This window comes from Eutrigla gurnardus (assembly GCF_963514095.1).
Source record: "Eutrigla gurnardus genome assembly, chromosome: 1".
NCBI lineage: Eukaryota > Metazoa > Chordata > Actinopteri > Perciformes > Triglidae > Eutrigla > Eutrigla gurnardus.
Window position 1 is genome coordinate 20508543 of NC_139915.1, and position 14459 is coordinate 20523001.

The following is a 14459-nucleotide window of genomic DNA, read 5'->3' on the forward strand; positions in this document are numbered from 1 at the left end:
CTGGCCCGCAGATTCCATATGTGCACAGATGACATTAAAGATAGTCTCTTCAGAGCCTACTGTACTCATCTTTACACAGCTCATCTCTGGTGTAAATATACCACAGCAAAGCTACAGGTAGCATATAATGATGCGTTCAGGATCCTCCTTAAACTGCCAAGATGGACAAGTGCAGAAATGTATTTGTTAATAGTAATCTCCCCACCGTCAAAAAATAGCCTAATAACTGCACTCACTAACACTAAACAGAGTGATACAAGGTACACATGTGGACTGTGGAAACACTGGAACATGTATATTAACCCTAGAACACTATTGCCGGGTGGTTTTCACCTGAGCAAATCAATTTATGTGATTTTCATTATGCTGTGTTTATCCGAGTGTCATGGGTCTCTGGGTAGCTTCAGCATTCTCTTTGACATCTTTGATGGCATGGGTGTTTTCCTAATCCAAAACACACTTTTTCCTACAGGCACATGTTTGGGTGATTTTCACCCAGCAATATAGAAGGTAAAGTAGTTTACTGTCTGCGTCTACTAATTGCATGTAAGGAATAAGGTAAGTAAGAGTGGTCCTGGAATTGCATGTTATTAAGTGCAGTGGTTATGAATAACTATCACAAAGTGGTGATCTCCAAGAGCATTCATATTATGATAAGGTTATTTTAGTCAGCTGACCTTTTTTACCTATTCGAATTATGACATTTAGTTTCTCTCTCCTGCAACTATTTGTGTGCCAAGGACACTGAGCCTTCACCAGGGAAGTCTCAAATATCCCAGGAATGGGTGGACCAAAAACCAAGTTTCCATCTTCATTATTATTATATATTTTTTTTAATGAAGAGTTCATTGAAGAGTTCATTGAAATTAATTGAAAAAATGCTGAGCAGGAAACTGTTGAACTGTCCCTTTACTGGAACAACAACAACTTATAATCAACATTAAATTACTTTTATACATTCTTTCTTATATTTTCATATAAAAACATCACATTGCTGTTAGCTGTTACACGGTGCATCAGCAGGAGTAATAGGAGTCCAATGTTACCCTGACACTTAAACCTCACACAACATTACAGTCTGTATGTACAGTCTCAGTTTGATCAACAAATACAGACAATAAAAGAAGACACTTCAACCATTCGGGATTCATCAGCGGTGGTAGGTCTGAGGTCAGCTGTAGGAGGTCAGACGTCTGTCGATTTGCTGCGCTTCACTTCACTAAAATAAGAACACAAACACACAATACTATACAATAAAAGCCAGTCCACCATAACCCAGCACTGCTAAACTCAAAGTTATAAGGCTTCCGAAAATATACGACCTTTGGTGGCATCTGCTGGTCACTACAACACATCACGTCAATACAGCTTCATAGAAAGATCAACGTATGTATATATATATATACTGTCAGGATTTCTAAATACTCTAGAATACCACCCAAGCCTACCAAGCATTATATACCATCACACATAACAGTGAAGGAAAAATGACTGACGGACGAGAGGAGAGAGAGCAGAGTAATTGAGGCAAATCCAGTCTACACTTTCCATCATCTCTTGACCTTTGTGGTACCACTCACTTACCGTAGCTCCTCCTTCAGCCGATCCAGTTTGTCATGCAGCCGATTATTCTTCACTCGAATGGGATTGTTTGGGACGAACCAGGCGGCTATAAACTTACACAGCACCACAACATGCTGCAGAAACACAAACAAGATACACACATACTTTTTAATCGGCCTCTACAGTTCAAGTGGACAACACTTTCTTACTGGAGTACAAACCTCAAACAAGATGACGAAGGCAAAGCGCGTGGCCAACACCAACCAGAACTGAGAGGTCAGAGTGTAGTCCTCATCACTCCTGTAGTCCCTGTACCTGCACAAACACACAGTTTGTCCTGTTTATCAAACCTGGCACTGATTCTTCTGGTTCAGACTCCATGATGTTAGTGTCGCTACGATGGTCATTATGTCAGGTGATCAATCATTGACCAATCATGGCTGCTCATCTTTGACCATGTGTGTGATTCTATACACGTTGCTGAAGTAACTCAGCTATTTCTCTCCAGAATTTTTTGTTTCACTCCGTCGTGAACGTCCCTCGAGGAAACATCAAAGAGCCAGGGCTGTTCCTCTTTCTCTTCACCGTTGTGAACCGCTCGCTCTGTGCTCCTATTGGTCAAAGTCAAATCAAACATGCTAGAACCGATGTCGTAAGGTGAACTATGAAGCTAACTTTGTTAACAGCTTCACAACTGAAATCAAGATGGATCCAGATCCAAAGTTGCTGCTGTCGTTTCTCCACAGTCCTTATATGGTCACTTACTTCGTGTTGCTTGCTCATGAAGTGTTGTCATCTCAGGGGAATCAAAGCAGCAGAAACAGTTGCATTCAAGATCCGACACGGACACATGGATATCACTTGCAGCAGTGTTTGTAAATTGAAATGCAAATCTGGAGAAGTCAACAGGACTAGAACACACAGAATACAGTGGATCTAAAAACTAAAGAATTCACCGTTTATCAGAGCCTGAAATCCCCTACAGCAGCTAGCGTTAGCACAGCAGATGTAGCTAACGTTAGCACACCTGCAACCAGTGTGTGTTAACAATCTAACTTCACCCCTAATAGACAGCAAAACTCTAAGTGAGGCATCGCAAACATCAACATGTTTATGTGATTAAGTGGCTCGTTGGATACGTTGTTGGATATAACTGGGCTGTTTACTGTGATAACTGTCTTGGTTGGCTTGGCATTTTTACTAGCATTAGCCAACACTCAGCAACTCCTCACAAACATATTTAGTCCCCACAACACTGTATTAAATGTATTAGTATGTCCGACCGACACCTTAGCATGAAACCAGTGATTGAGGTTGACAAGTGAAGCTTATCTGCAGTTAAGCACATTGACCAACAAGGTTGGTCCCTGTGGGCAGCCAGTTGCTCGCGGACATCATGTTGGCTTCCCCTGGTATAAAACGGATCGATTGTTGCCTGCAACACTCATTGTCGTTGTTGATCTGGGGGGGGGTTAGCTCAGGAGGTAGAGCGTTTGGCTGGCAACCGCAAGGTTGCCGGGTCGATTCCCCGGCTCCATCCCCGGCTCCTCCTAGCTGAGTGCCTGGTGTCCCTGAGCAAGACACCTCACCCCAATTGCTCCTGACAAGCTGGCTGTCGCCCTGCGTGGTTGACTCTGCCGTCGGTGTGTAAATGTGTGCGTGGATGGGTGAATGTCAGTCATTCCTGTAAAGCGCTTTGGAGAAAAGCGCTATATAAATGAGGCCATTTACCATTTTGATCTGAGCCGACACGTCCGACAAGATATCTGTCATGTAGTCTGAACCATGAATAAGGGAAAGGTCTCCTCACTTGCACTGTGTGACGTTGAAGCCGTTGTCTGTGATCATCTGAGCTGGAAGGAAGTCCTGTCGGACTGACTGGTGAGTCACAACCGCTGTAGACAGAGTGTCATTAATGTAGCCCTGCATGCAGCTGCAACAAGAGCACACAACACTCATGATGAGACACAATGCAGTCTGCTGACATGTTATCAGGTGTTTCTACCAGCTGGAACATAACTGACGGTGTGTGAGTACTGCCATTAGCACAGGGACCGTAACGGTAATGGTACACAAGACGTGGAATGAAGTCTGATGACACCCCGATGACTAGACCGTTAGCAATCACTGCTAACACACCGATGACCTCCAACACCTTCGTCCACACACCTGCAGACAGGAGACAGTACAGTTACACATACACACACCTGCAGACAGTACTGTTACACACACTAGGGTTGTCAAAAAAAAAAAAGATACTCGATAAATAATAGAGCCTAAAAATTTGTGTCGGATTTGATACTAACTTGCAAAATATCGATACTTTTGCCGTCAACAGTCCTGTCTCCGCACGTCAGAGATGGGGGACTTGAGTCGTGTGACTTGACTAGAGTCAGACTTAAGTCGCCAGATTGAGGACTTGTGACTTGCTTGATTAACGGTGACGAAAGACTTGACTTTGACTTGCTATTCATGACTTGAGACTTGACTTAGGCATGAAATTACTTGACAAGTCATTGCTGTCTTCGTTAATATGTGAGTTATTGAAAAAATGTTTTTTTTCCAATCGGATGTTTCCTGTTGCATGTGGGCAGCGCCTCTCCATCCCTCTCTGCAGCATCAGACAACTTTTTAAAAAGTGTTATTGATGTTGTTTGTACAAACCCGATTCCAAAAAAGTTGTTTTTAAGGGGAAAATAAGTTGTTTTTCAATTTCATGGCATCAACACATCTCAAAAAAGTTGGGACAAAGCCATGTTTACCACTGTGTGGCATCCCCTCTTCTTTTTATAACAGTCTGCAAACATCTGGGGACTAAGGAGACAAGTTGCTCAAGTTTAGGAATAGGAATGTTGTCCCATTCTTGTCTAATACAGGCTTCTAGTTGCTCAACTCAACTCAACCTTTATTTATAGAGCTCATTTTACACGACCAATGGTCGACCAAAGTGCTGTACAGTTCAGTAAAACAATACAATGCAATACAATGAGAATAATAAAAATAAATAAATAAAAATATACATAAAATACAGTAGACGGGTGTTATGCTCAGCCTGAATTAAAAGCCATGGAGAACAGGTGGGTCTTCAAAAGGGACCTCTAGGGTCTGGGCTGATCTAATATGCCAAGGCAAGCTATTCCAGAGCCTCGGGGCAGCCGCCGCAAACGCTCGGTCCCCTCTGGTTTTTAGTCTGGTCCTGGGGACTTTCAGGAGCAGTTGATCTGCCGACCTCAGCGCTCTGGCTGGAGTGTGACAGTGTAAAAGTTCAGATAAGTATAGCGGTGCCAGTCCATTTAAAGCTTTAAAAACAAATAACAAAAGTTTAAAATCAATCCTGAAGCGGACAGGGAGCCAGTGTAGCGAGGCCAAGACTGGTGTAATGTGGTTGTGCTTTCTTTTTCCAGTCAGGAGACGAGCCGCAGCAATTTGCACAAGCTGCAGGCGACGGAGCAACGACTGGTCGACACCAACATACAGAGAATTACAGTAAACCAGCCGTGAAGAAATAAAGGATCACTCTCTCTAGGTCTTTGGGAGGAAGATAGGCCTTAATCTTGGCTAAGAGTCAAACCACTATCTAGTGTTACTCCAAGGTTCTTGACATGAGTGCGGGGAGTCATGAAAAATCATGAACATTTTGCCCAAACATAATAATCTCAGTTTTGTTTTCGTTAAGGTTAAGAAAATGTATGTCCATCCAAGTTTTTATATCAGATAAGCAATCAAGCAATGGCTGCAATGTATCCTTACTCTTTGGATTTTAAAGGGATATAGATTTGTCCATTGTCAGCAAAACAGTGGAAAGAAATGTTGTGTTTCGCTAAGATGGATCCCAGGGGCAACAAATACAGTAAAAACAGGATAGGGCCCAAAATAGAGCCTTGAGGGACTCCACAGGTGAGAGGGGCAGCGCTTAGGCCGCAGACCCTTCACTATATCTGAAAGTGATGACAGCGACACAGGCTCAAACTGGTCGAAAACAGCAGGGCACATCGGTGTAACAATCGGAGGCTGCCAGGGTGTGTAAATCCTGAGAGCAGAGATTTTTCCGATAAATTTAACAAAGTCTTCACAAAGGGAAGCTGATGGCAGGATGGAAGGAACCTCACAGGGATTTACAAGAGAGAGTTTATAATGTTAAAGAGAACTTGAGGCTTGTGACTGTTTGTGAGAACAAGATTAGATAGATACTTTGTTTTAGCCTCTTTTACAGCTGTCTGATAGATGGATAAAGAGACCTTTAAGGCCTCTAAGGAGACATGGAGTTTGTCCTTCTTCCACTTTCTCTCAACACGCCGACATGAGCGTCTGAGAGAGCGGGTGGAGTCATTCAACCAAGGCTCAGAAAGTGCTTTAGCGTCTGGATCTAAGAGGAGCAACAGAATCCAATATTTTTTTTAACATATGGAGTTAAAACTGCTAAGACACTCCTCAGCGCTAAGATCACAGTTTTCATCTGAGATCATACATTTGTTAAAAATAACTGAGAACTGGGATGCAGTTGAAGGGTTAAATGTACGTGAGCGGCGTACAGGAGCTTAGGCCTCAAACAAGGTATTGAAACAGTAAATAAAACAGGCAAATGGTCCGAAATACACGACGCACAAATCTCGTTTACACAAACCAGACCAGAAATCCTTGACCAGAGGGTTTGATTCACAGCACACATGGACATTAAAATCACCAGAAATTAAGAGATGGTCATATTTCACCATAACCTTTGACAACAGGTCAGCAAAGTCGTGTATCAAGTCCTTATTGAATTTTGGAGGACGATACACAACCGCAAACAACACGGGAGTGGACAGATTTAATTCAAATACCTGCAGCTCAAAGCTGGAGTAAGTGTCTAAATTGATCTGTCGACACTGAAAGCTGGATTTGTAAACGGAGACCAGACCTCCACCTTTACCGGAGGTACGAGGGGAGCTGAAGAAAGTCTTGTAACTGTCTTAGGTCTTCTTTGTCGCATCTTCCTCTTTATGATGCGCCAAATGTTTTCTATGGGTGAAAGATCTGGACTGCAGGCTGGCCATTTCAGTACCCGGATCCTTCTTCTACGCAGCCATGATGTTGTAATTGATGCAGTATGTGGTCTGGCATTGTCCTGTTGGAAAATGTAAGGTCTTCCCTGAAAGAGATGACGTCTGGATGGGAGCATATGTTGTTCTAGAACTTGGATATACCTTTCAGCATTGATGGTGCCTTTCCAGATGTGTAAGCTGCCCATGCCACACGCACTCATGCAACCCCATACCATCAGAGGTGCAGGCTTCTGAGCTGAGTGCTGATAACAACTTGGGTTGTCCTTGTCCTCTTTAGTCCGGATGACATGGCGTCCCAGTTTTCCAAAAAGAAGTTCAAATTTTGATTTGTCTGACCACAGAACAGTTTTCCACTTTGGCACAGTCCATTTTAAATGAGCCTTGGCCCAGAGAAAACGCCTGCGCTTCTGGATCATGTTTAGAAATAGCTTCTTTTTTTACCTATAGAGTTTTAGCCGGCAACGGCGAATGGCACGGTGAATTGTGTTCACCCACAATGTTTTCTGGAAGTATTCCTGAGCCCATTTTGTGATTTCCATGACAGTAGCATTCCTGTATGTGATGCAGTGCCGTCTAAGGGCCCGAAGATCACGGGCATCCAGTATGGATTTCCGACCTTGACCGGCACTGCACCGCACAGAGATTGTTCCAGATTCTCTGAATCTTTGGATGATATTATGCACTGTGGATGAGGATAACTTCAAACGCCTTGCAATTTTTTTTTTTGCAATTAGTTACGAACAAATTAGTTTCAGAGAGTCCACATAGGGAGGAGTTCTGGTGGATGGGTCCAAAACAGAACTTTAACCAGGAGACGGATGATGTTTTTGCTAAACCTTGCTTCCTTCGAATTTTTTACTGAGGGTGGTGAAAAAAAGTCTTTACATTGACATCATTCAGATGTTCTGAAAGAAATGTGAGGTTTAAAAATGGACACGCGGCATGATCACCACAAAAAATGAAATATTTATTTATATTAACCATCAATTGTCATTTCAATCTGTCAGTTGTTGAGGTGTCTTGGTAACTTACAGTCAAACTACAGACGAAAATTAGCTTTTTTGCTAACTCTGGCATATTTACATTTTGAGTGTAAACTGAAAATGTCAATTGATGTGCATTGTCCCTTTTAAATAAACAAACAAATAAATAAACGGGACATACTATAACAACTAATCATTATTATCTTCACACTGCCCAACTAGAGTTTTCATTTGTTATATTTTAATTCAATTTATTAAATGTTTTATTACATTTTACAGTGTAAGTATGGGTTACTCGAAATGTTTTGGTATTTTGAAAGCCACTGTTCTGATATATGATTTCAATATTCAGTCGATGTTTATGCTGCAGCAGCCAACTCTACGCAGAAACCTGCCACTCATATAGCAACAGACACACAGCTCACCGATGTCGTTGGTCTTCCTTGGGACAAGCCGCCGTTCCAGGCGGACCATCTTGATGGCGTCCAGGCGGATTTCAAATATGTTGTTGACGAGAGCCAGCAGGGGGGCGAGGGGGAACGCTGCCACAAATATGGTGGTGAAACTGAACTGGACCACTGGGGGGGGAGGAAAAAAAAAATATATATATAGAAAGAGGATAGTTGCTGGTCTATGTGGATTAATGAGTTTTTTTGTATGCGAGGAACCATCTCGACGGGTATAACAGTTTGGTTCAAGAGCTGAAAAATGTGCAGTGCTCAGTGCACTGTTGCGTTGCTGTTACTCTCCTTGTAAAGAATAAAAAATTATGAAGCGGTAACCAATGAAACCAATGTTCAAGTGCCTTGAACTTGTATTCTCTTACTGGCCATCAGGTAGTGACTCCTCTGGTAGCAAGTATAAGTCTGACCAACATTATTATGTCTCAGCCTTTCCCCCTTTAACATGGGGCACACGCCAAGGCTGTCCACTTTCTCCCTTGTTATTTACTTAGCTATAGAGCCCTTGGCCATCTGGCTCTGTAGTCATTATAGGTTTGAGGGCATCTCACGATTTGGTGTAGTCCACAAATAATCATTATAAGCAGATGACCTACTCTTATTTCTAATCCTCTGTTTTCTCTCACTTACTTACTTACTGTTCCAAATGATTGCAGTCAAACTAAATCTTCAAAAAAGTGAATTGGTATTTGTTAATGATTTAGCGAAATCTCTCCCACACACTCCACTTTAAAAGGTAGCTTTGGAGGGTTTTAGATATCTGGGAGTGTTTGTAACCAACTTATTCAAAGATCTGTTCCTTCAAAATGTTTATTAATTACTAGACAAATGTAAATCAGACTTATCCAGATGGTCCTCCTTGCCTATATCTGTCAAGGGCTGCGTTAACCTGATAAATATAGTAATTCTACTATTCTTGTACCTTTTTCAGCACATTCCAATTTGTATCAATAAATCTTTTTTGTTAACCTTGATCAAAAATGGAATGCATTCATCTGAAAGAATAAACCTGCTCGTCTCAGTAGACTTGTTCTCCAGCTACCAAAGCCTGAAGGTGGTCTAACACTTCCACATTTTTGTCAGTATTCCTGGGCCTGTAACATCAATCGACTTCTTGACTGGGTCAATTGCGAATCTTCTGCCGAATGACCACCCTGGGCACATACAGAAACATCACGTAGTTTTTTTATACTCTGTAATTTGCTTCCAACTTCCTGTGGTGGCCTACAGGGTCTCCAACAATCTAGTGGTCATCAGTACTATAAGGATTTGGCTGCAGTTTCGGGAAAATGATGGTTTGCACAGACCTTTGGTCTGGAGTTTTCTCCTCATTCCCGTCCCAGTATGCAAAATGGAATTTGCCCAAAAGAGCCGTATTGTTTTTTCCCCCCCCCAAATCAGGCACTTTATTGAAAAGCAATTCCCCCACTTCTCCAATCGCCCCCAAAAACGTAGCAAAAATTCCAAGATGGCAACGGCCAAACTCCAAGATGGTGACAGCCAAAATGCCAAACTCAAGGCTTCAAAACCGTAGTCTATATACCAACAGGTGATATCACCATGACTACGTCCACTTATATACACTCTATGATCTGTACTCAATAACCTGCAATGTCAAAGCCAAATCAGGACATACCTGACCCTAACCTTACCTCATGCCTTGCCAACCTCCATTCTGTATATCCCATCCAAACGCAACCTTAATAATAACCAACCCTGACTCTACTGCTGACATTTCTCAGGCAGGTACTGTTGGGACTTTGTGTAAGGTTACAGTCCACCTTGGAACTTGTGAGTTGGGTTTTTCTTTGTGAGGGTCAGGGGGATACTGTAGACCTACCCATTTCCAGGAACTCATTGAACAGACTGAAGGCATCTGTGTTGGCCAGGTGGTAATTATACAGCCAGTCCCGGAGTTTGCAGATGTCGCATGGTTCAACACGGCAGGCCTTCCTGTAACAGTGACCACACTTCCTCTGCAGCTTCCTTGTAGTGTTTCTGCTCAGACAGCTCTTTAACCAGCTGGAAAACACAACAGAGTCTGACATGTTTACACTGTGTTGTCCAGTGAGGTCTAGTTTGAGACTACGTAGGACTAGACACTAACTCATCCCTACTCACTGCCTTCACAGGCCAATCACACCAAGCTGCGTTGCAAGAAATTAGTCACCCACAAAACCAGCGGCGTACATCATGTTTTTCTAGAATTTTTAGACGTGCATACAAGTTAAAATATTCTCCAGTTTTCAGCACCAAGTGTGGAGTTGCACCCTTGTCATGTCACACTTGGCCCCGGTAGCCAATTTTAGGATTTTTCCATTTTTCACTTTACCACTAAGAGCCCTGTTCCATTTTATTATTGTACTATGGGGAGCTTTGCTCCGTTAAATTTACTTTAACATTATGTTTACTTTAACATTGTTAATTATGTGGGCCTTACAGTTACACTGACCCCTGCCTAGCACTACTAGTTCACTTGACCATAGATTACCATCTGCATTAACACCTGGGTGATTCATGCATCTGTTTTTAAGTCCAAACACTGTGACTATTATCACTGCCATGCACCAGCACATTGTTTATTCAAGTCTAGAGACACTGTGATTTAATTGCTATGCACCAATTAAATTAACTGTATTCTAAATTGTTTCATCAATCATCTGCCTTATTAAAATGGTTGCACATATCCTGTAGACAATTAAGAAGTCAGGATATGTGAGAGCACACAGAAGCCACATTCATTGAAGAGAGGAAGGTCAAGAGATAACACTGGTGTTAGGTCAATAGCTTCTACGAGTGGTGCTTAGCTAAAGCCTTTATGCTGTCGAGAGGTTCTTACGTGCTTCGAGTTTGCACTTACTTGGTTGTTGATTTGCTTGTCGTCTGTCCGGTTGGTTATGGGTGGATTGTGTGCGAGTGTGTGCATGTGTTGGCTCGCAGCTCTAACGTGCACCAATTGAATTAAACTAAAAAGTACAAATAAACAAAACATATGCTATTATCACAATCTGTTGTGATATCTAAAATGTAGCGTTCTAAGTGTCACTTAGTGTTGGTATCGACATAAACAGAGAACAAAACAGAGCAGTAAAAACTGTGTGCTCTCTCAGCATTCACCTGTTGGTTTGCACACCTGCGTGTCATCAGAGACCTAATCATAAAGGCCTCCTGTCACTACCACCGGTCAACACCAGGTGGTGCCATTTCTAATGTCTTTAAATAGGTAACTAGAAACAAAATAAAGAGTGGCTCCAACAACTGGTTTACTCAGAGTTGAAGGAGTCAGACGAGAAACATAAAACAAAGAGCAGATGAGCAGGGACAGGCAGACGGGTCAATCTTTTTTTTCTACAGGGTGTCGATTCCAGGAAACAAGCTTATGTTGCTATGGAGCTGGGACCACCTCATGCACCAACGAAGGGAGGGCTAAAGTCTAAACCACAGTTCCTCTCCACCTTTTTTTGATAAAAGAGAAATGTATATAACACTTGGCTGCAAGAAATTGTGCATCTTTTTCTGGGCGATTGGTTGCAGTTAACATCCTAGATGCTTATCAGCTTTGATGCCTGTGATTTTTCAAACAGAAAAAGTCCTTGAGCTCTTGATTTTACTTAATGATACAATTCTGAATAAATAGTGAACAGCACGTCGTAGTCTGTCTTCTCTTTAGTCTGTCTTAACAAATCTCAAATAAACCAACACTCTAAACACCAATCAAATCAAGCAAGATGCATGAGGGGCTTTACTACATAACAAATCTGTCTGTGAAGGTTCTCAGTCATGTGGGTCATAATAATCTTCGAAAACTTCATTATAAGCAACTGGATTTGCTTTGGGTTTTTGAAGACGATTCACCTCGTATTGAAGAGGCTAATTCAGTTTAGGTATTTAGGTACCGAGCCCAGGCATAATTGAGGCTAAAGTCTGGATTGTTGACTAGTGTTATGCTCCGTTCCATACTTACGAACGGTACGCTTCGTCGGCAAGATTGGAAGAGGTAGATTTCAGTACAGTACGATTCATGCATGAGCACATGCACGGGTACGCAATGTGGACATGACGTAGGCTTTAATGGATAGGCCGTCCCTCTCATTATCTATCGGTTTTCTACTTGGATCTCCTCACGCTATCGAGCTGATAGCAGACTAAAAATACTGTTGATGACTGTGTAGGACACAGCAGGATTCTGGGTCAGGCTTAGGATTCAGACTTGTGGTGTCAGCGGTACCAGTGCTAAACAAAAATGCCACTCTGCGCTCTGTCCAAAATCCACCCCCCACTCGTTTAGCGCCGCTCGCTCAGCTCCACTCACATGCTCTGATGCAGGCCGATTGTTGACTAGAAATATGTACAGACGCGACTTGTCAGTAAAGTTTGAGTCATGTTCTCTGTGTTGTTCTCTCGTGATGACTTCAAGAAGACACTTCTTGAAAAAAATGTAAAGCCATACGTGTGTCATATTACGACGTGATGATGTCCAAGAGGCAATCAGGCCTAGGCGGCCTTTGAGCCCCTGTCAAAGTCCAAGTGTAAACAACGCTAGTGAAACGTGGTGGGCTTTTATGGAATTACAGCCACCCTAGTGCGCACAGTAGGCTAGTCCCGGGTCTGTGGATCAGAGCGATTGCTCTGCTGGGATTGTTCTAAAATAGAACTTACGCAACTTCACGAGCCCCTCAGGTGAAGTATCAACATCACATGCAAGTTCCATGTAAAAAGCGCCTGTGCAGCGTAGTGGGCTTAATTACAGCCACCACCCCAGTGGAGCTGAGCGAGCGGGCAGTGAAAGCACACAGCGGCATTTTTATTATAAAAGTAGCGGTCCGGTTCCTCCGGCGTCTGCACATATTTCTAGTAAACACGAGCGGAGCTGAGCGAGCAAGTGGCCACGAGCGGGCAGCGGATTTTGCAGAGAGCGGCCTTTTTATTATAAAAGTACCGGTCCTGTTCCGCTCCGGTCCCACTCACACCACGAGTCTGAAGCCCAAGCCCGACCCTGAATCCCGCTTTGTCCTACAACAGTATTTCCATTCATAAAACGGCTCGATATCTGGGTTGAACACTGAGCGATGATGAGACGGACTGCCTATAGTCTACGTCATTCCCACATTGCTTACCCGTGTATGTGCGCGTGCATCTTTATATATAGAAAGATTTCATACAGAATACGTTTTATCGCTTTCAAGTAGTAATTCCTTTGGAAGATGTTATTTTAAAACATAACATCAACTTGATATTGGTATTCAAAATATTTTAATACATAATTGTTATATTATGTTTTATTATGAATTAGGAGGTTATGGTATAAATCTGAAAGGTAAAACCATCTAATTTTACTCAATGGCCTTTATGCCCTGTTATGTGGCCTTGGTGCCCCTAAAAAAATGAAAGTGAAGGCAAAATGGCCTTGCTCCTAAAATGACGAAATTCCAACCCTGGTTGCACCATTTGCTTGTTCATTGTCTAGATGGTTTCTGGGTATTTTGTCCTTTGGGTGAACAACTGTGGCTGCTAGGCTTTAAGTGTATGGGGATGTGGTGTTTAATGAATATCCTCCTCTTTTTCTCAGACACAACCACAATGTATGGAATGATAATGTTGCATTTTTTTATTGTTTTTCTTCTTAAAGAGCTTCCCTGATTTCTTATTGCTACTTTCCTTCTTGTGGGTACTTCCTTCACCTTGAAACACCTAAAGAAAAACCTAGAGCATGTCCAGTTGCCTACGACAAAGCTTTCAACGATTACATAACCAACCCTTCCTGTTTTGATGAAGGTAGATGTAGCCACTACTAAAAGCCACTAAGAGGGTCAGTGGGCTCTTAACTGCAACGCAGTCGTAGTAATCCATTGTTCACTCCAGTCACGTTATTTTATGTTTATTGATGAACATAATATAACGATATGGAAACAAAACGACGTGGTCAACAGAAAATATTGGAGCCCTAATCACCTTCTTTGTCTAAAACACACACACACAAAAAAACGCCATGCAACTGAACAGGTAAATGAAGTGAAACCACACCCAGGTGTTAATTCATGAAGGACAGTGACCAAAATAGCATGTGCAGAATAAACAAACAATAAAAAAATATTTTCTTCTCCTACAGTAGATGTGGTAGGAACGGATAATGACAAGTGCGGTTCGTGGTTATTAATTAGGATGAACTATATATTATTTCAGTCTGTATCTTTTCATGGTCTTTTCCACCCTTCTCATCCAACAGAAGAGTAACATCAAGCGCTTCACTTCTGCTTGAATCCACATCTGATCACCTGGTTTATCATGCACCCCCAGTACACAGGATCACCTATTATTTTGCCCGACGCACTTTACCAAAGGGCATTTTTTAAGTTGCCCTACCTACTGCGATGCGTTTGGGTGTGATCAGGGTCTTACAGAAGACG

General features: G+C 42.3%; 1 protein-coding gene across 2 annotated transcripts in view; it reads right to left on the reverse strand.

Annotated features, from left to right (window-relative positions):
- Positions 1-840: 840 nt before the first annotated feature.
- The window catches only part of LOC311011748 (anoctamin-9-like), a 69352-nt gene continuing 55733 nt past the window's right edge, over positions 841-14459 (reverse strand). For both annotated transcript variants that reach the window (XM_084006877.1, XM_084006878.1), the window contains 7 exons: positions 9893-10074; positions 8017-8169; positions 3588-3732; positions 3374-3496; positions 1785-1878; positions 1585-1697; positions 841-1219 (listed from right to left, as the gene is read on the reverse strand). In XM_084006877.1, coding sequence (XP_083863003.1) covers positions 1186-1219; positions 1585-1697; positions 1785-1878; positions 3374-3496; positions 3588-3732; positions 8017-8169; positions 9893-10074 — 844 coding nt within the window. In that variant the 3' untranslated portion in view covers positions 841-1185. The remainder of the gene's footprint in view (positions 1220-1584; positions 1698-1784; positions 1879-3373; positions 3497-3587; positions 3733-8016; positions 8170-9892; positions 10075-14459) is intronic.